This window comes from Gracilinanus agilis, chromosome 5 (genome assembly GCF_016433145.1).
Source record: "Gracilinanus agilis isolate LMUSP501 chromosome 5, AgileGrace, whole genome shotgun sequence".
Classification (NCBI taxonomy): domain Eukaryota; kingdom Metazoa; phylum Chordata; class Mammalia; order Didelphimorphia; family Didelphidae; genus Gracilinanus; species Gracilinanus agilis.
Window position 1 is genome coordinate 143,014,511 of NC_058134.1, and position 22,529 is coordinate 143,037,039.

A 22,529-nucleotide genomic window follows, 5' to 3' on the forward strand; every position below is an offset into this window, starting at 1 on the left:
AGCAAAAAACCCTCAGACCTCAGCACATAGAGGGAACCACGAATGCGCATGCGTTCCCGATCTGGTGGGTTGGAGCGGGGCAAGGGTTGGGGGGATAGGAAAGGAGCTCAGAGCTTGGGCCTTGCGCTCCCAACCCCCAACCCCGCCCCCTCCAGCTGCTCGCCTTCCCAAATAACCCAAGTCCGCAGCCGGAGCTACCAGCTGATTGGCCTTTGGCCCCTTCCGTTTCCGCCCAGCCCTCCAAATGTCACCAATCACGTTCTGCGCTTGATTCGGGTGCCGTGGGGGTGGGGTACTGTCTCTGCTCTTGCTCCTCCTGCTCCTACTGCTCCTCCTTCGCCTTCGCTTTCTACCCCCTTCTCCCGCTGCTGCCTCTGCTACCTCCTCCGCTGCTCCGCTCCGCTCCGCCGTGCGAGAGTCTGCTGGGGCCCGAGCGGCGGGCGGCGGGCGGCGGTGGTGGTGGCAGTGGCAGGGACAGGGACATGGAACCTGGGGATGGGGGTTGGAGCGCCGCTCGCGGGCAGGGGGCCGGGCCCCCGGGCGGCCAGCCGCCTCGGGAGCAGGAGCGGAAGCTGGAGCAGGAGAAGCTCTCCGGGTTGGTGAAGAGCGTCCACCGGCGGCTCCGCAAGAAGTACCGCGAAGGTAAACAGCGGGGGATGGGGATGGGGTTTGTTTGTTGATACCTTTCCCTTCCCCCTCTCAAATCACTGTTTATCGCTTCCCCAGGCCCCTCAATCTCGGCACCCACTCACCTCCCAGCTCAGCTTAGGTCAGGAGCACCCGGGGGGTGGGTGGGATTTGCAATGGGAAAAGGTGGAGGGGAGGGGCGCTGAAAGAAAAGGTGTCCTCCCTGATGTTTCCACCCTCCCCCCAGTCAGGATTGTTGAAGTCGCTATTGAACCAACCCCCCAACATTGGGGGGGGGGGAAGTATAGATAGAAAGTACTTGAAAAGGTGGAGCGAAAAACAAAATCGAGGAAAAAGACCAGGTAAAAACCGTTATCACCAGGAGAACGAAAGTTACCCCTTATCCTTTTCCTCTCACTGCCCTCTTTTTCTGCTTTCCCCTATTTGCTACCTCTCACACCCCCGAAATCACTGAGGCTCTGGCCTTTTGGGGGCTGCGAACTCAGCAGGCCTTTTTGCTGCGTGGGTGTGGTGTTCTTTAAAAGCGGCTTCCCGACCGCCCCCAACCCCAACCCCCCTTTTAGGCCAGTTTTTGCTATATTTAAATGTTGTTTATTTGGGTTAGGGGACGCTGTTTGGGAGGATGAGGGAGCTGTTAATTAGTTTTTGAAACTAGTGGATCCCCCTTATCAGTTTCATTAAGGTCAGAATCTCCACTGGTTGTATCTGAGAGGCCACTGTCCCACAATCAGTGATGGATAAGTGGCTCCTTTCAAAGTGGTATGAGCTTGGTGGAGAACCTTATTAACTTTTATTTATGCTTGAGGGAAATTAACAAAAAGTAATAAATATCTTTGGAGTCTTAAAATATAGGTGGACAAATTACGTAAATACTCGATTTTTCTTGTAAACAACTTAGATTTTTTTCCGCCCTTTATTTGATTAGGAAAGCAGTTTACTTAGCTCATGAGAGAGCTCCCTTCCCTCTAATATATGTGTTATTATTTTTAGTTTGCCTGCAGTGTAACAAGTTAGGGTGTTTATAGTACAATTCTGTAAATCTTATATTTGGTTATCATCTTACAAAGTTTAATATATACAAAAACCTAGTTAGATATAGTAGCTTAAAAACGAAGTATCTTTGTTCCTTTTTGTGGCTTTAACATTCTACTTCTCCAATGTTCAATTTAGTCTCACAAATACAACTTGATTAAATTTGAAACTAGTTTCCTCGAGAATCCAAACCAGGTGTGATTATAAAATAATCTGTTGCCCCAGAATGTTGTTATAATGATTTAATAGATGGCACTGGGAGACACTTATTGGCATAGTTAAAATGTAGAAATTTTTATTTTTAAAGGGATGTTTTATCCCAGACCCACAATTTATTAAATAAAAGGAATAGTTACCATAGCAACTGTTGCATCATTCTTGATCTTCAGAGAATGTGCTTGCATAATGGCATTTGTTGTAGATTTTTACATTGTTTAGAGAGATGAGGAAATAAGTGAATGTTTTCTTTATTTTTAGCTTGATAACTTGTGCAAAATAAGTAAGAAATTTAAGCAAAGTGGATTTTACAGAAGGGAAATAAATGATAAGCATATAATTTAGAATTTCCATTTTTACCAGTATTTTACTTTTCCCTTATTTATAAAGGAATAAGTCCTAATTCTAACAGGCTACTAATTAAACTTATGTGTGATCATCTTTTAAAATATTGCTTGCACTTGCTTAGTTCCCACATGTTAAAACACGTCTTTAAATCTGAATGTTAACCATGGGAACACTACTTGTTGATAATTAGAGTTCGTAGTTGAAAGTTATATACATTTTTATATAGTCAAAAAGGCCTGGTTCTGCTTTTGTCCACCTACAAATTCTAGCAGCCTGAAAAGATTCTAGACTTTGCTAATTATTTCTGTTGGATTCTGAATTCTATCACTGATTTAGACTTCTGTGTTTCAATACTGTTTCAGTAACACAAAAAACCTTAAACGATTGTCTCTTATCTAACAAAATTATCCTAATAATTTAGGTAAAAAATTTAATTACATCTATAGGAGAGTAACTGGATTTTGTCCATAACTTAAGAATTTTTTTCCTATTGTATATTTGTGCTTTATCCCTATAATAATATGGTAATCTACAACTAATAATATGAGTAGTGTTCAGAAAGTTCATTTGTATGTTGGATTATTTGGAGTTCTGAGTATTTTCCTAGAAAAAATAAATTATTTTTAGGGCTCGTAGGCTAGCCCATTAAATCTTCTTTAGTTAGTGGTAGTATGGGGTGAAGGAGCGCCTGGAGAATTTTCTGAATTCCAATTTAGGATGCTGAGGACACACCTCCCACCACTGTTAAGAGCTATTGGCAGTGAGAAGGACTGCTCTAGTCTATTTATTGTGGCCTGAAGCAGAGGCTCTACATAAAAAGAGATTAGGGGGTTTGAGGTAGGGGATCCTTGGACTTGGGGGAATGTGTGGTAAAGATGACCTAGAAGAGGGGTTTTGATGTGGTCTAAGGGAGGATGGAAGTGGCATGTAATAAGACTTGAAAGGACCTAGGTTGGTGAGAAGGGGAGCATTTCTTTTCTATTGTTTTTTTCTTTCCTCTTCCCCTAGAACCAAAGGGAAGGAGTAATCTTGGAAGTTTCTAAAGTGAACTTTGCTTTCTTTTCCATTCCTTATTAACACCCCAAAACTTTTTGCTCCTTTCCTGCCCAGTATCACCACATTGTAATGGACTCAGATTCCAGGTTGTTACTGGAATCTTAAGGGTCTAGAGAAAGAAGAAAAGATATTTCCAGCAGCATTGGGAAAGGTTGTTGCATTTTTATAAAGGGTATGTGTAAGTCATGTACTGCCTGTATATTTAGTTGGTTTTTATCTTTGATATACAGAACTTTCAAATCCACACTACCACATGAACCAAAAATCTTTTAAATGTATCACAGGAGTTATAGACATGCTTATAATAAGAAACAGCATGTTTTGCTTTGCAAACAAAGACTTCATTGTTTAATCAGATCAGCCTGATAAGTACACATCAAGCTGAGAACTGAAGTAGAGCCATGTGTTTTTTCAGGTGCCTTTGTATTATTTTTCCCACAATCCTGTTCTTTTAAAGAAGCCATGAATGATTTCCATTATATTTGACAACTTTTACTAAACTTGTTGAGTGTCCTTATTAACACTTCAAGAATATATAAATAACAATAGTTATTGGCATTAAAATCATGATTGCTATTTTACATAGTTTAACTTTTTCTTACGTGAACTATGGTCATTGATATTTTAGTCAATATTTCAGCACTCATTCATTCAATATGGAAAATAATATATACTTTAGAATGCCAGTGATGAGAAATGCTTTTCACATAAGGCTGTAGGTTAAAATAAAGAGTGCTGAAAGAACTAAAAAGGAAAAATTTGAAATTTGTTACATAAACTTAAGGCCAGAAGGGAAATGATGTTAACTGATGGGACTAAGCAAGAATAAACCACATTTTTATGGTAGATTAGCTAGCACAATGATAAATGATAGTGGGTGCTTAATAAATACTTTTGTGTCAGTTAAATTCTTATAGCAGATAACTAAATATGAGAGAGGCCTTGTATGGTAGAAAGTGTACTGAATTTGGAATTTGGGGGACTTGTGTTCAAATTCTAGCTCTGCTACTTTTACTGCCTGTGAGATTGAGCAAGTTCCTTCCCTTATCTAGCCTTCTGTTTCTCTATTTCTAAAATTAGGGAATTGAGGTTGAACTGGATAGTTCCTAAAAGTCCCTTCTAATCCCATGAGATAAATATAACAGTTGTAGACTAGGAGAAAAGTAAAGAATGTAGAAAGTTCAAAGAAGAATAAAGATATCCCCTAGAGTGGAGATATGAAATTCCTTGAGGGAATTAAGGTAGCAAATCATCTGTTTTTAATTAAGAATTTTCTGCCTTTTCCCCAGGGTGTTTAAAAGGCCCAAAGGAAGAATATAAAGAGTTAGTGTAACTAATTTAACACTCCCCTATCCTCCTCTCCCTTACAAAATCTTGAGCAAATTATCTTTGGTTTCACCTTTAATTTCTACTACTTTACTTTTTTTTTTCAATTTAGTTATATTCATTCTAATACAAAGTCAGTACTACCTTTTGTGATAGCATATTTGCTAAATCAGCAGTTATGCAACACTGTCCACATAGGGGCTAGTTAGCTTTGTCCCAGGACCTTTTGCCAACTGATAGCCATAAACTGGTGAATGATTGTGCATAACAGTTCATTTTCTTAATATCTTTTTTTATAAGAAGAGTATCTTAATTTATAATTTACAAATTATAAAAATGAAAAACATTTTCAAAACTTAAAGGTTGATTTGTCACTGTTAACTTGGCTTGCCTTCACATAATGCCTTTTAAATAATTGTGTTTTCTTTGTTGTTTTTTTAATAAATCATACATTTGCTCATAATTTAATTAGTAGGACTATGTATTTAGTTTTACTTTTTAGCCAATATAATTTAGCTATATCATATGTGTCTATAGGCCTCTATAAAATTTAGCACAGGTTAGCTATAGCCAGTACCTGAAAATGGGTAGATGAGTTGGATACTCTATTGAAGGTTCAGTAATTATAAGAAATGCTTCCTGGAACATAGTGTCACTTCCAGGACCCACTTGTTCTACTTTTCATATGTCTCAGTTGATTAGAAATCTAGGTAAAGTTGTAATGGCCATCATTTTTTTAAAAGTTCATTTTACCTAAACTTAAGCCTTTACCTAAAATTGATTTCTTTTGTTTCCAATCTCTTCTACCTTGAATTTATATATTGTTTCTTGAAGTTTATAGCTTTATCTTCATAGATTCATGCAAATAAATATCCTGAAATTTCAGTATAACACAATAATTGCCCTTTGGTCTCACTAACACATGATAATGTATTATTTAAAAAATATTATTGACCAAGTGAAGCCTTTTTTTTTACACCAAATTCTGCATTGTATTGGGTTTTATTATAGAGACAGTTTTTCTTTAAGAATTTTGAACTTTTAGGGGAAAAAATCATCTTAAAATGTTTAAATGTAAGTTAAAGAATAAAGTGAGAAACTAATTAAATATCTGGAGGTAAGAAGACCAAGTAGGAGGTTATTATAAGTAACCTACTTTGAGAAGTGAGAAAAACCTGCAACAGATTGATGGCAATGGTAAGAAGAAAGTGTAAAACAAATTTTGAAGGGAAGATGGCTATGTTGAATATAGAGGAGGAAAGAATCAGAGGTAATTTCAGTATTTGGGGGGTAGAATATTGAATGGTGTGGGTAATACCATTAGAAATGTGATGATTAAGAGAAGCTATTTTGGGGAAGAGGTTAGTGAGCTTGTTTTGTTTTCCTTGCTGAATTTTAAGTAGAACAGTGCATCTAAATAGAAAAGGTATGTTTTGGGGAGTTGTAGGTGAAAGTCAACCTTCTGACATGCTGATTTGAGAGTCTTCTTTTTAACCTTCAAGACTCTTTAAAAAAAGTGGATGGCCCCTTAAAGGCCTCAGGTCCATCCACTTTTATTTTTTTTATTTTTATAAAACCCTTACCTTCCATCTTGGAATCAATACTGTGTATTGGTTCCAAGGCAGAGGAGTGGTAAGGGCTAGGCAATGGGGATCTTGTGACTTGTCCAGGGTCACACAGCTAGGAAGTATCTGAGATCAGATTTGAAACTAGGACCTCCAGTCTCTAGGCCTGGCTTTCAATCCACTGAGCTACCCAGCTTCGGCACACACACACACACACACACACACACACACACACACACACACACACACACACACACACACACCCATCCACTCTTAATAGATAGATATTCACATTTAGTATAAAGAAGTATTCATCACTGACAGAATATTCAAAGGACTAATAAGAGAACAAGGAAAATTTAGTATTTTGGAAAATGAAGGAGACAAGTGGTGACACCTGGAACTGGAGCCAGGAAAATTTGACCTTGGACACTTAATTGTTATATAACCTTAGGTAAGTCACTTAGCCTCAGTTTACCTCAGTTTCCTTAGCTGAAAATGAAACTAATAATAGCACCCACCTCAAAAGGTGGTGAGATTTAAATGAAAAATAATTTGTAAAGTGCTTAGCACACATAGCTTGAACATAGTAAGCACTCTCTAAAGGCTTGCAAATTATGATGATGATGATGGTTATAATGATGGTGATGATGTCAGATTGCAAAGAAATGATTAGACAACAAGGATTATGAAAAGAGTATTGGATTTGGGAAGAATTCAGGACCTACCTACCTGGTAGAGCAGCTTTGTATTCTTTTTTAGCTCATTATAGCTTATCCATGGCCACTAAATAGGTAGGATTTGGACTATTCCTTTTCCAGCAAATACTTTTAATTCTTTACTAGAGGCACTGTCACATTTACTATGTCTGCCACACAACATAGGAGGGGGATTCCCTAGTTTACTTTAAGCATTGGCTGAAGTGCCAATCCCTCAGTTTAAGTTCTGTCCTGATATCCATAAATTCTCCTTGCCCCCACTCCCATTTATATTATTTTGTGTTCCTATTTGCTTTTATGTAATGCAAGTTCCTTGAAGGCAGGAACTAGGTTATTTTTGTCTTTTTTTTTTTTTTTTTTTTTTTTTTTTTTGTCATTATATCCCCAGAACCTAGCATAGTGGCTGCTTTTCTTAAGTCTTAGAGAATTCTCTGCTACTATGACTTACTTACCTGCAAGAGGTTATAAAGTTAGGATATGCTGAAGGCAGGACTTGAGTTCAGGTTTTCCTGACTACAAGGTTGATCTTCTGTCTGCTAATTATATTATACTGCCACTATGCACCAGGCACATAGTGTGAGAACTTAATAAATATTTGTTGAATGAATAAATGAGTTAAAAGTGAAATCTTAGTAATGATTTTTATCTAGGCTTGTTTCTGCCACCAGCTATCACTGCTACCCTGAGAAAAATCATTTCACCTCTTTTCAGTTTCAGTTGCATTTCCTAACCAAACCTATAATTTGTTATGGAGGGTGAGGGGAGGTGTTTCATACTGGCTTAAGAAAATTGAAGGCAGCAGTCCTCATACTGTGGTCAGTTCCATATCCTCCCTCAAAACTATTTTCATAAGAAGGCTAACACATTTTTTGCCTATTAAAATATTCCTTCCTTTTCCAACTACATGTCTTTGGAAAGCTGGATTTCTTCATATACTTTAACTGAAATAACATAACAGATTGGATGCTGAAATAGATAAGATAATCTAGCTGTCTTCTGTTATGTCTGATATTAGAGAGATTTGCTAAAATATGTAAAAAAGGTAGCACTCTTCTTACTAATTTTGTTTTGAAAGGTAGTTTATTTTTCCTAAAAATAAATTATTTAATTTGGGAATAGGCTTATTTTTAAATTAATAAATGTTTAAAATATTTTTCAGTTTTAATTTCTAATATAGTAAAAGTTGATAAATATAACCTACATAAACAGAATTATTTTGGAGTTCTTCACTTTCTAAGTATGTTAAAGGAGGTCCTCAGTCATTTTTAAGACTATAAAGTGATTATGAGACCATAAATGTTGGGAACTGCTGTTCTAAGGGAATAGTTTCAATCCTCGATGAACAGCTTTTTACACTGCTGTATTCATGGGTTAATTGGTTTTAATAAAATATCTAGGGTAAGTAGTTAACTGCTGAAAGTATTGTTTTTCAACATTTCCTTTGATACTTTGATCATAGCATGTTGCCTTTTGGCAGTAGATTTCCATTTGCTCAAAAAAAAAAAACCTTTTTCTAAGGAGAGGAAATAACACATCTATATTGACAGATTTTGCCTTACCTATTTAGTAATAGGTCCAAACTTAACCACTTCCCCTTTTAACATATTTTGCTAACTTGGAAAAAAACCTAATATTTTGTTTTCACAGCACCTTTAATTCTGAGTATCTCCTCTTCTACTCAGATTCATCCTTTGAACAAATATAAAAAAGGAATACTTTGGCAAAACTAATTAATGCATTAACCTGGTCTGTGACAATATAATAGGAACAAGACCCATGATTTCATTAGTCTAGGAAATTCCCAAGTAAGGAAATATTCTTACCAATGCAAGTCAGTACCTTTGGCAACTTACTGTCTTGAAGAGTTGCCAAGAGGCCTTATAGGTTAAGTGGTTTGCCTAGGGTCACAGCCTGTATGTATCAAAGGACTTGAATTCAGGTCTTCTGGTTATAAGACTTGCCTCAATTCACCATGCCATTCTTTTTCAAAATAATTTTTTATATAGGATTAAAATTAAATGTTAAGATTTGGATTGAGACTTTTTGAATTTTATTTTAAAATTTTCAGAAGAGAAATCTGTGATAGAATAAAATCCTCTAAATATAAATTACCTACTTGGCTTTGATCTTCTGAAATGGGTTTCTTGATATGAAGCATAGTGTGCCAAAATTAAGACAAATTTTATCATTTTGAATTTGCTTAAAAGTTAAATTCAACAAACATTGTGTCTAACATATGCAAAGTACCATGTTATAAATTGGAGATGATGAAAATTTTAGATAAGAACCTGTCCCTGTCATCATGAACTTTACTTAACAGGGATATAAGACCTTAGGGGTCAGCTTAGGTGACTCATTAGTTTGAGACCCAGAACTAATGGTGGGAGGTCCTGGGATCGAATAAGGATGGCCTCAGGCAATTCCTATTTGGGTGACCCTGTACTAGGCACTTAATTCCCATTGTTGAGCCCTTACCTCTCTTTGGCTTTGGAACCAATATACAGTATTGATTCTAAAATGGGAGGTAAGAACTTAAACATATATTTCTAACTATTAACATAATAGAACTATATGCATTACAAGAGTTGTGCCAAATTCTCATGGCATACAATCATGATGGAAAGGAATAACTGGAGATTAAGGCTCAAAATAGTATACCACTAGATAAAGGATGGTCTTGAATTCTAGGCAAAGGAATTTAAATTTGATAGCCTGGAACTACTCAAGATTTTTGAGCAGGAAGATATTACCAGATTAGTGCAAACAGATTGTTTTAGCAGAACTATGAAAAAGGGATTGGAAGTGACTAGAGGACAATGAATAGTGTGAGTTGGAATAGATTTAACCTTCTAGGAAGTTATTACAGAAGTCTACTTGGGTAATAGTAATGGGATTAGATAGAAAGAGAAGGATATGAGATATTGTGTTGATAGTGAATAAACTGGTAGCTGATTAGATGTGAAAATCAAAGGAGAGAGGAGTCAAGAAACATTGTTCTAAAAATGGAATACATCTGGGATTAAATATATACTTGATTTTATTAGTATGAATAATTTGCTTCTTTACAAAATTAATTTAAAAATGAAAACTTTAAGGGTCAGCCAAGAAAAAAAAAAAGTTAAAACAAGGAATAAGACTGGCTTTAGGCATTTTCACTGTCTGTCCCTCATGCTTGTTATATTCTCATTCCTCATTTCTGCCTCCTGGCTTACTTCCCCAATCATAGTGAAAATCTCACTTTTCTACTTGAAAACTTTCTGAATCTCTCTTAATTGTAATGCTCTCCCTCTGTTGATTATTTGCTTTTTATCCTATATAGAGCTTGTTTATATTTTATTATTTACCCACTAGTATCCTCTATTAAATCATAAGCTCCCTGTGGGCATGAATGGTCATTTTCTGCCTAACCCCCATACCCCTAGTGCTAGTTCTAGCACTGTACCTGGCATATCGTAGGCATTTAGTAAATACCACTTGACTGACTATAAGACAAGGGGAAAAACTTAACCTAAAACTAACAAATAAAAATATTCCTAATCCATTCTGAATTTCTGCCATCTTTAAAAAGAGAGCTTTTCTCTTTTTCTCTTCTCATAATGTTTCAAAGATATAACAAGAACAAACATGCAGACATTTCCCCCAACAGTTCCTCCTGTATACCACCATGGTCTTTGGGAGAGTAGACTGACTTCCAGCTTAGATCAATTCCTGTATTGCACTGGTCCCACCAATATCTGGCATGTCTGCAACATGAGTCTTTCTGCTGGTCTGAAATCCAGAAGGTGACTCTGCAAGTTTTTCCTCCACTGTAGCTCCTAAACTGACTATACAATCTGGCCTGGATTCCTGCCCCCTGATATCTATGACTCAAAGTGGGATTCCACTTCTGTGCCTAGAGCAGAAAATGTACCAAGTACTGTCTTTGCCAGACCATGTAGTTTGGACCTATTGTCTTTTCTTCCTTTCCACTAGAGTGTATAATTCTGGTTCTGCTTTTACTTTATATTTATTTCAATCATGATTTTCCATGTTTTCTTGTAATTCTTAATTTGTAGCATCAAAATATTCCATTATGTTATGTATCATAATTTATTTACCATTTTCCAACTATTGATATTGAAAGCATGTATCTAATATTTTTTACAAATAGAGCAACTATGAAGATTTTTGTACAAATGGGTCATTTTTGCCCATGTATAATATTTTTGGATTGGACTTTAACAATGGAATTTGTGGGCCCAAAAACAATAATAAGTTTTGTTAATGTTATTGAGAGACTGTTCTGTGAAATATTTGCCATTTCATCACAATCTTGAAAAAAATTATATTTTATTATTTTAGAATACCTTTGTCATCCTTGTCGGTATAAAGTTCCTTTCTTAGAGGTCATCTTAATTATTTCTCTGAATAATTTATATTTCAGGGAGTTGATATGATTTAATGCCAAAGTTAGGTAAATTAATGGCCTCTGCATTCAAAAATTTTGATTTTGAGGTTGTACTGACTTTTCCTCTTGATTATTTGTCTATTGCAGCCAACTGAGCTTTAATCTTTAACATATATACCAGAATTAAACTATGTCCTTTACCACTAATTTTGACTATTAGTAGATTGCTTATCTTCCCTGTTTCTCCCCCTCCCCCAATATTTTTAAAAGGGATCTTAGAGTTATTGTGAGGAAAAAATAGAAAGCATGAATTGTATTTTATTTATCAAGTATTCGACCTTGTAAAATGTTCATGAATAAGCAGTTTAAATGAAATATTTTATCATTTTCAACTTTTATACTTTTTTATAATCATAGCATAAGAGAGAGATAATGTGAAGATTTGTGCAACAAATGAGAAAGAAGAGAACAATAGGAAATGAAGGCAGATAAATGTCTGTCAAATAGAAATTGTTCTAAAAGAAATGGGATTGAACTTGAGTTTTAAAGGAGTAGGTTATTGTGTAGTGTTCATTTTATTATTCCTGTTGACTCCTTAGGAGCATAGGGCCGCAACCATCTCACGCCAGGTGTAGTGTTCATAGTGATCATTAATCTTCCCAATTAACAGGTCTAAAATAATGTCAATTTCCTCTTTTGAGGCATCTGGTAGAATAGTAGATAAGAAAGCTCTGTGCCTGGTGCCAAGAAGATTTGAATTCAGATGAAGCCCAAGATATTTACTAGTTGTATCACTCTGGACAAGTCACTTAGCCATTGTTTGCCTAAATTTCCTCTGCTGAGGATGTAATAATGGTACCTTACCTCACTGAGGATGAAATACCTATTACTGAGGTGTAATACCTATTAAAAACAAACAGAAATCTCTTAGCAGATTATAGATAATATATAAATACTTATTGCCTTCCTTAGTATCTCACCCTTAACTACTAAGTAAAGTCCAAGTTCTTTATTGTAGTATTCTATAAACTGACCACACCGAACTTTCCAAAATTAGAATTTACTGTTCCTTTTTACATACTTGCTGTCCCCTAGACTTCTGTGTTCTACTTACATGCCTTTGATTATCTGCTTCCCTATGTATTCCTCTACTAGATTTCAAACAAAGACCATTGTGGGCAACTTTTAGACTTATTTCAAGATCCAGTCTTAGATGCCATCATATAGTCTTTTTGTCTAATTGCATAGAAATTTCCTCTCCTTGATGCATTTGTAGTTCTGATATTACACACACACACACACACACACACACACACACACACAGAGCTGTGATATAGTACATAAAGAGCTGACCTAATTAGAGTCCTAAAGACCTGGATTCAAGTTTTACCTAATACATACTGGCTATGAGAATATAGGTTCAGTTCAGTTAACCTCTTTGCCCCAGGCAAATTTTAAATCTGCATCTATGAAAGGAATTTTTTCTTGGACTTCTCTACTGATCCATTCCATCTTCCTCCTAGATTATAAATTTCCTAAGGGCAGTATCAGATTTTTTTTTTAATCTCTTCTAGCATGCAGTACTATTCTTTATTCTTAATAAATATGTGAAGAAAAAAATGAAATGGGAAGAAAATTAATCCATGAAGAAAATAATTATTAAAATGCTGCTTCTTTGAAAAATTATACTTAAAAAATTAATGAAGATTTATTTTTTCAATCTGCACCTTCTCTCCCAATTGAGGGTGAGAGTGGGAAGAAAACTCAACACAAATATGCATATTCAGTCAAACAAAACAACTATATTGACCATATCCAAAAATATATCTCATTCTGAACCTTGAGTCTTTTCATCTATTGGGAAATGGGTAGCATACTTCATCATTAATTCTCTCAGATTATGATTGGTTATTATGTTGATCAGCGTTCTTAAATCTTTTGAAATTATCTGTCTTTTAAGTGTTGTTATTATTAGGTAAACTTGTTTACTTCACTGCGAATCAATTCATTAAAGCATTTCCAGGTTTTTCTGAAGCCATCTGTTCAATCATGTTTTACAAGTGGGTATAGGAGGTAAGGAAGGGAATAAGCACTTAAATGAAAACTATTTTGTGGCCAGCACTGTGCTAAGCATTTTACAATTTATTGCATTTGGTCCTTATGACTACCCTGGGAGGTAGTAGGTTATCCCAGTTTTACAGTAGAAGAAACTGAAAGTAAATAGAAGTTAAATGACTTGTTCATTGACATACTTGCACACAGCCTTAAGTGTCTGAAGTTGAATTTGAACTCAGATATTCCCAATTCCAGGCCTATCACCCTATACAGTAATGGGCAAACTATGGCCAGTGGGCCAGTTGCGGGAGGGGGTAGAGGGGGGCCTGAAATGTTCTATCTGGCCGGGAAACATTATTTCTAATCTGACAAATACAGTGAGTAGGCTACAATACAATGAAACTTAGAAAGAGTTGCCTTAGAAACAGACTGACAAATGAGCATTTCCTTCCTTTGGCCCCCTCTTTAGGGCATACAATATGCCACTTAGCATCCTCACATCACAATACTATTTCATTACATTTTTATATCTTTTTCAGCTATTCTCCATTAAATAGATACCCCTTTGGTTTACCTTCCCCTCCCTCCCCATTTTGTTACAATAAAATGCTTCCACGGTATTTTTGTATATGGGTTTTTCTTTCTTATAATCTTTGGGTATAAACCCTACTAGGTGATATCTCTGGGTCAAAAAGAGCATGAACAGTTTAGTAGCCTTTTGATCTTAAGTTCACATTTTTTTTCATAGTTGATAGCTTGGATTTCTTCCTTTGAGAACTGCCTGTTCATATGCCATGACCATGTACTTATTTAGAAATGTTCCTTGATCTTATATATTTGAATCCATTTTTTGTTTCTTGGATAAGAGAAACAAGCTGCAAAGATTTTTTTCTTCTGGGTTAACTGTTTTTCATGTCAATAATTTGTGCAAAAACTTTTAATTTTTTGCAATCACACTTGTCTTATCATCTGCAACCCTCTCTCCTTTGATCATTAACTCTTTTACTCATAACTATGAATTTTTTCTTTGCTCCTCCTATTTGTTTAAGAAGTTGCTCTTAATATCTAAATACCCTTTTATCTTGAGATTTACTGTGAGGTACTGGTATAAACCTAATTTCTGCCAGACTGCTATCCAGTTTTCCCAGTAGTTTTTTTTTTTTAATCAAATATTGAGCTCTTTACCTCCAGAGAAATCCTTGGGTTTATTGAATACTGTTTTATGTAATATAGCTAATCTGTTTTACTATATTTTTATATGTACCGAATAGTTTTTTTGATTACTACTTTGTTGTATACTTTGAAATATGGTAGCAACTCAGTTTTTTGTTATTCCCTTCCATTGTCTTTTTTTTTTTTAAACCCTTACCTGTATTGGTTTCCAGGCAGAAGAGTGGTAAGGGCTGGGCAATGAAGGTTGAGTGACTTGCCCAGGGTCACACAGTTATGACGTATCTGAGGCCAGATTTGAACCTAGGATTTCCTGTCTGGATCTCTAGGCCTGGCTCTCAATCCACTGAGCCACCAGCTGCCTCCCCTTTAGATTCTTAATTAGTTGTTTTTTCCAGATTAATTTTGTTGATGTTTTTCACAATCTAAAAAGCAATCTTTTGCTCACTTGAATTTATTGCAATGAATAAGTAAATTGATTTAACTAATATTGCCATTTTTACTAGTAGTTTGACCTAGCCATGAACAATTAATATTCTTCCAATTATTTTGGTCTGATTTCTGTAAAAAGTACTTTGTAGTGGTAGTTAATTATTTTTTGTGTTTTGGTAGGTAAACTCCCAAATCCATTATCATCTTTGTTTTACTATTGTTCTTCTTGTAAAGGCCTCTAGTTTATCTCCATTATATGTAATTCTGATTCTCAGTTATAGATAGATAATACTTACCATATTGAGGGGTTAGATGGCACAATGGAATCTGAATTCAGATATGTCCTCAGACATTTAACTAATTGTGTGACCCTAGGCAAGCTACTTACTGTTTGCTTCAGTTTCCTCAATTGTGAAATTAGCCAGAGAAGGAAATGGCAAGCCACTCTAGTATCTTTGCCAAGAAAATTCCAAATGAAGTCAGGAACAATCCGACACAACCAAAACAACTGAACGACAACAATAAAACTTAATTAAGTAAAAATATATTTATTCTTTTTCTTTTTTTTAAATAGAAATGAGTTGTATTTTTAAAAATATTTTTCTGTATATGTTGATATAATAATAGGATTTTTTTTATTACTATTGTATATTGTGGTAGTAATTTCCCAAATATTTAGCACACCCTGCCTTCCTATTATAAATCCAAACTACTCAGTGTTTTTTATATGTTTCTGTAGGAGTACTGTTCTGTATTTTTCTTTCTCTCTTTTGACTCTTCTAGTTTAGGTATCAAGACCATATTTGCATCATAGAAAACTTTTGGTACCATTCCTCCTTTTGCTATTTTTGCAAACAATTTATAATATTGGAATTAATTGAATGTTTGATGCAATTTGTGAATTCCTCTAGTCTCTGTAGTGTGTGTGTTTGTTTTGGGAGTTCTTTTTTGTTATTGAAGTTTTGACATACGGTTACTTAAATTCTCTTTCATTATCTGTAAATATTGGCCTTTTATAGTTTGTTAAATATTCATCCATTTCATTTATTGGTTTTATTGTTATAGAGTTGGGCAAAAGAATTCTACATTTTCTTTATTTCTTTGTTTGATAGAAATTTTTGCCTCTCTTGATTCTGGTTATTTGGTTTTCATTTTTTTTAAATCTAGGGTAGTTAGGGTAGCACCAAGCTAGGAGTTGGAAGGATGAGAATTAAAATTTGGCCTCAGACACTTCTAGCTGTGTGACCCTGGATAAGTCACTTAACCCTGATTGCCTAGCCCTTGACTCTCTTCTGTCTTAGAATTGATACTACAAAAGGTAAGGGTTATTAAAAAAATTTTTTTAATAGCTATTGGTTCATTATATTTTCTATTTTTAACCAACTAATTTTATTTATCACTGTAATACACTTTAAATTTTTAATTTTGTTTTTTTTATTTTTCAGAATTTTTATTTTGATGTTCTGTTGGGTTTGTAATTTGTGAGTTTTCTAGGTTTTTTTTTTTAGTTGAATACCCAAAATAATTATTTCTCTCTTTTCGTTAATGAAATTGTTTAGAAATATAAAACTTCTATTTTCCTAAAGGCCCATTTCCTAGATTCCTTCTTCATCACCTCTTCCCTCAAGGATTATACTCAGTTTTGCTGGGTAAGTTATACTTGGTTATAAACTTAAGACTTTTGGAATGACATATTAAAAATTCTTTGCTCCTTTGTAGAAGTAATTCCAGTATTGTATAATCCTAATTATGGCTCCTTGGCTTTTGAATTCTATTGACTACTGTTTTCTTTGCTCTAGATGGGCTGCATTTGGGCTGTGACATACCTGGGGGTGTTTTTTTTTTTGTTTTTTGTTTTTTGTTTTTATGAGTAGGTGATCGCTGAATTCTTCTATTTCCCCCTTTGGTCTCTGATTCTAACAGATCTGGACAGTTTTTATGATTTCTTGGGAAATTATTTCTCTGCTCTTTTGACTGACTTTCAAGTAGTCCAATAATTCCTAAATTATCTCTCATTAATCTGTTTTGCAGGCCAAGGATATCTTATATTTTCCATTTTTTTCAGTCTTGCCTTTTTCCTCTTTCAAATTTTCAAGTTTTTGTTAAGTTTTTGTACCTCTTGTATTCATCTTGTGAATTTTGCTTCCAAGTCTTGTCTCCAAAGCTCTCATATAACTATTGTTTCATTTATAATATGACCTTTTAATTCATTTTTTAAAGTCTTCATTTCATCCAGTAATTCTGGTTTACCTTGCAGCTGAGATGTGTTTTCCTTTGAGACTTTGGTTGCAAGTGTTTTAGAGTAATTCTTTTCAATGTTTGTTTTCTGTACATACCTGTTTTATAGTGTCTTTTTAAGACAGCAATCTTTTGTATTTGCTTGTTTACATATTCTTTCAGCCTCATATCCTAAATTGGGACTCTGTTAGATTTAGGTTCTACTTACTTGCTGAAGGAATGTTGGAGATTTGTTTGGGCCTGATTTGTCTTATCTAGGATTCTATTGTTTATTTTTTTTCTCTGACTATTTAATATTGTGTTTTTCAAAGATCTCTGGGGATGAATCAGCTCTGGGACCTCAAAACTAAGTAGGGGGGCCCAAAACAGTCTGATTACTGCCTACCTGGTCCAAGTTTTAAGCTCTTTATCCTGGTTTGAGGATTAAAGTGATACTGCTATACCCTTGCCCCTGGTTGGATTTCTAAAGAGATTTCTGTGGGCCCCAATCCCTGTCAGCTAGCTGGAAGGCTCCATAAATTCAGGATAACTTAAGGTTCCTTCTTGATCTAAGGTCTGAGCTACACAGTATTTCCTCCTCCCTAGTATTTAACCTTAGGGTATTATTGGCTGGATCTGTTTTTTGTTGTTGTTGTTGTTGTTGTTGTTGTTGTTGTTGTTGTTGTTTTTTTACCCATCTACTGGCCCCTTTCTAACTAGATCTATCTCAGGAGTCAAAAGTAATTAAGAGCCACTGGCCCTCCTTCAGATACCCAGTTCACTTTTTAGGGCTTTTCTAACTGGAACCTTTCTTTTCCTTGTTCCCACAGTCCTCTGTTTATGGATATTCACCTAGGCTAGAAAAATTACTCTTGTCAATTTTTTCTTGAGTTTTCTTGATCATTACTTGATCTGGTCTCCTTAGATCCTTGTTAGATTAGAAATACATTATACTGCTTTTTTCTCCTTTCCTCTCTTTGAGAATCCTGCTTTGAGAGTTCTTGGGTAGTTTAATCTGACCTGAAATGAGGTATGTTAAATGAGAAAAGGTGAGAGAAAATTGTAAAAATTCTGGTCACTAGCACAGTATAAACAATCTACTTGTACATTTTGAGGCAGCTACATGGAGCAGTGGATAGACAGCTAGGCCTGCAGTCTTCTATCTGGCCTCAGATACTTGCTAGCTGTGTGACCCTGGGCAAGTCACTTACCCCTGTTTGTCTTCATTTCCTCATCTGCAGAATGAATTGGAAAAGGAAATGACAAGCTACTATTGTCCAGAAAACTCCAGATGAGTCCAGAATGGGCCAGACATTACTGAACAACAACAAACAATTTGAGGAGACTGGAGAAAATAAAATTCAAAATGATAAAAAGCAGATCACATCTACTGTAGCTAAAATTTGAGGATATTTTCATTTTGGAGCCTAAGACCAACTATAATCAAATCTTTAAATTTAGGGTTGGGGACACTTATTTGTCAACCATGATTTTCTTTTTTGAGGGAAAGTTTATATAGTTCATTAGTGGCATTATAAGATAAACTGAATAAATTTTACTAGTTTATTCAAGGATTTCTTCATTCTTTCTCCCTGGCTTTACCTCATGCCTTTCTATAAGGTCTTGATGGTGAGAATTCACCTAGGTGCCCCCAGATCCATTACCTTGCACACTCTGGCCATGTTTTTGCTATGGTGCCATGTGGATTTCTCCCTCATATACCCACCTCCCTGTTGTATTCCTGTTTGTGGAATAGTAATCAGTACTACCATTCAGTAACTCTGTCTCTACTCATCATCCCTGTTACTTTCTAGACCAAATCTCTTTTTTCCTGGACACTGATCAAATATGTATTATCCTTCCTACTAGAATGTAAGTTCTTGGAGGGCAAAGATTGTCCCAGGTTTTTCATATGTGTATCCTCAGGATTAATCACACAGTAAGAGCTTAATAAGTACTTTTTTAAATATAGTCATTTCACAGTCTTGATTTCTTAGCAGGGACTTTTAGGTAATTATGCCTTTTCACATGATTGCAGTTGTAGTCAAGGAATAGGCCTTAAGATTGTTAATATAAAAATGTGGGAGTAGGCCAGAGGTTTTCATGGTTTATTAATAGAAAGAATGAGGTGAGAGTTGAGAGAGAGAAGATAAATCACTCTTTTTTTTTTTTTTTTTAAACCCTTACCTTCTGTCTTGGAGATCTTGCTTTTCCTAAATTTGCATTACACAAATTCAACTTTATGTAAAGGATTTTTTTTTAAGCCCTTTCCTTACATCTTAGAATCAATACTGTGTGTATTGGTTCCAAGGCAAAGGAAATGGTAAGGGCTAGGCAATGGGGGATAAGTGGCTTACTCAGGGTCACACATCTAGGAAGCAGGAAGTGTCTAAAGTCGGATTTGACCCAGGACCTCCTCCAGTCTCTAGACCTGGCTCTCAATCCACTGAGCCACTTAGCTGCCCTCTTTGTAAAGAATTTTGAAATAAATCTGTGTTAAAAAGAAAAAAAACCACCTATATTGACTTCTCAGAGTACTGCACTCTCTCTGTTCTTCTTCTTGGACTCAGTGGCCTCCTTAGCTCACTCCATCATAAAAACAAAAAACAAAAATCTATTTAAAAAAAAATTTTTTTTTTTTTTCAAGAAAAAGCAGAACAACAGATGTGCAGAGACCTCTGCTGTTATTGCTACTTGGCTTGAAATCTCCAGCCCTGAGAGAGGAGATCTTTGCTCTGCCTTTGGTCAGTCTGAACTTGGGTACCCAGGTTATTTATCTGGTTCCCACATGTCACTTGCCCTCTTCTGGTCTGTTGTTGTGTGACCCTCACATGTCTGCACCTACCCCCTTCTTTTTCTTTTTTTTTTTAAACCCTTACCTTCTGTCTTGGAGCCAATTGGTTCCAAGGCAGAAGAGTAGTAAGGATAGGCAATGGGGGTCAAGTGACTTGCCCAAGGTCACACAGCTGGGAAGTGTCTGAGGTCGGATTTGAACCTAGGACCTCCCATCTCTAGGACTGGTTCTCACTCCACTCAGCTACCCAGCTGCCCCACTCTCCATTCCCTTCTTTTCTATTCTTAGTTCTCTTCAGGGCCCCACGTAGCTGACCTCAGCCCCTGCATATACTTCCTCTTGCTTTTCATCCATGGTTGTGTTTCTAAACCATGGCTCCCTTTTCTGCCTCCTTTCTTCGGTCTCTACCCTGTGTTCTTAGGCAAATTTTCATAATATAAAAATTGGTTCTAATAGGGGAAGACAACAATTAGAGGAAGTTAAAGGGTGTGGGGAGATGGGAATGATAAAGGTAGCTAAGGCATGCAGGCTAGTGAGAAATAAAAACATGACTGATCTGGGCATCTTCCTTAAATGGAACATTCAATCAAAGGGAGAGGCTACAATGGTAGAGAGTACTTCCAAGAGTGAAGAGGTTTCTTGGGCATGGAAAGGAATCCATAGGGCATCCTGGTGAGAAATTAAGATGAACAAATGACCATAAGAACAATTAAGACAAAATTGATATGTTATGTAAACAATATGGATGAAATGAACAGACTCAAGAGAACCATTTATATATTAGCAATGTAAGTAACTTTGAAAGCTGTAAGAATTCAATAATCATCCATGAATCCAGCGGAACAATGATGAAACATACTATCCAATTTCTGACATTGAGGTGATAGATATCGGGTGTAGAAAGAGGCATATATATTTGTATACAACCAAAGAGGGAATTTTGACTGCATATTTGTTAATGAAGAATTTATTTATCTTTTGCATTTTTTTCAGTGGGGTGGAAGGTGGGAAAGAGAAAATAAATTTCTGTTTAAAAAGCTTGTTTTTCTGAGGGTACACCCTTCAATTGGGGAATGGCTGAACAAATTGTGGTATCTGATGGTGGTGGAATACTTTGTGCTCAAAGGAATAAAGAACTGGAGGAATTCCATGTGACCTGGAATGACCTCCAGAAATTGATGCAGAGTGAAAGGAGCAGAGCCAGGAGAACCTTATACACAGAGACTGATACACTGTGGTACAATTGAATGTAACTGACTTTGCTACTAGCAGCAATGCAATGATCTGGGACAGTTCTGAGGGACTTATGAGAAAGAACACTATCTACATCCAGAGAAAGAACTGTGGGAGTAGAAACACAGAAGAAAAACAACTGCTTGAACCCATGGGTTGATGTGGACATGATTTGGGATGTAGACTCTAAACGACCACCCCAGTGCAACTATCAATAATATGGAAATAAGTCTTGATCCAATGACACTTGTAAAATCCAATGGAAATGTGCGTCAACCAAGGTGGGGTGGGGGAGAGAGAAAGAACACGAATCATGTAACTGTGGGAAAATTTTCCAAAAAAGAAATAAATGAATAAATTATTTTAAAAACTAAATAAAAGCTTGTTTTTCAATCAAGTAGTGGGAAGTACTATATACATATGGAATGTTGTGTATCCTTCCATACTAAGTCACTATATTGTTAGTTTTAGTAAATGGTTTACTTTGTTGTATTAGATTTCAAGAGGTGGGGTTAATCTATAACTATTTGTAATGTAAAAACGAAATAGCAAAAGTCTTTTTGATTTATAATTTTGATTAAAATTCTTAATTTCCTAAGTAGCTTTTAAAATATATACTCCTAAACAATATTTTGAATTGGAATCACTTTAAATATAATCATTGCAAATGCAACATGTATTTCAATTCTTTTCTTTTAGTTGGAGATTTTGATAAGATCTGGCGAGAACACTGTGAGGATGAAGAAACACTCTGTGAATATGCTGTGGCGATGAAAAATCTTGCAGATAATCATTGGGCAAAAACTTGTGAAGGGGAAGGTCGTATTGAATGGTGTTGCAGGTAATTTGTTTAAACTCTTAAGAAAGTTTATTTTCTCCTGCATTGTTATATCTTTTAAATCTTAAATATTTTATTATATTTAGTACTAAGAACTTATATTATTTCCCCTTTTTATTTTCTCTAAGATTTTGCAACCCAGAATTATAGTTTCTTTCAATTGAAATTTATTATGTAGATTCATTGTACTGGAAAAGAACTGTGGTCTTGCTTCACAGACTTTAGTCTTTCTGCTAAAACAAAACTTTAGGGATGATCTTTCTTGAGGCACCAAGAAGATGAAGATGCTTAAGATTCAGAAAGGTTAAGTGACTTGGAAGAGGTTGGGTAGCCTTGAGATTAGGGGTTGTGATTTTTCTTCTTTTTTTGCTCCAGGGACTCACATTGGGCCTTGCCAATAATATACTCTTAATATTTCATTGCATTGATCTGAGTTGCCTGTGGTCACACAGTTAAGTAGTAAGCTGGGTTATGAAGCTTGTTTTTTGATCCA

The 22,529-nt window shown here is 35.6% G+C and overlaps 1 protein-coding gene across 1 annotated transcript in view; it reads left to right on the forward strand.

Annotated features, from left to right (window-relative positions):
- The first annotated feature begins 380 nt into the window (after positions 1–380).
- BMT2 (base methyltransferase of 25S rRNA 2 homolog) overlaps positions 381–22,529 on the forward strand; it is a 62,597-nt gene continuing 40,448 nt past the window's right edge. Inside the window, exons 1-2 of the mRNA XM_044678165.1 lie at positions 381–642; positions 21,898–22,039. Coding sequence (XP_044534100.1) covers positions 483–642; positions 21,898–22,039 — 302 coding nt within the window. The 5' untranslated portion in view covers positions 381–482. The remainder of the gene's footprint in view (positions 643–21,897; positions 22,040–22,529) is intronic.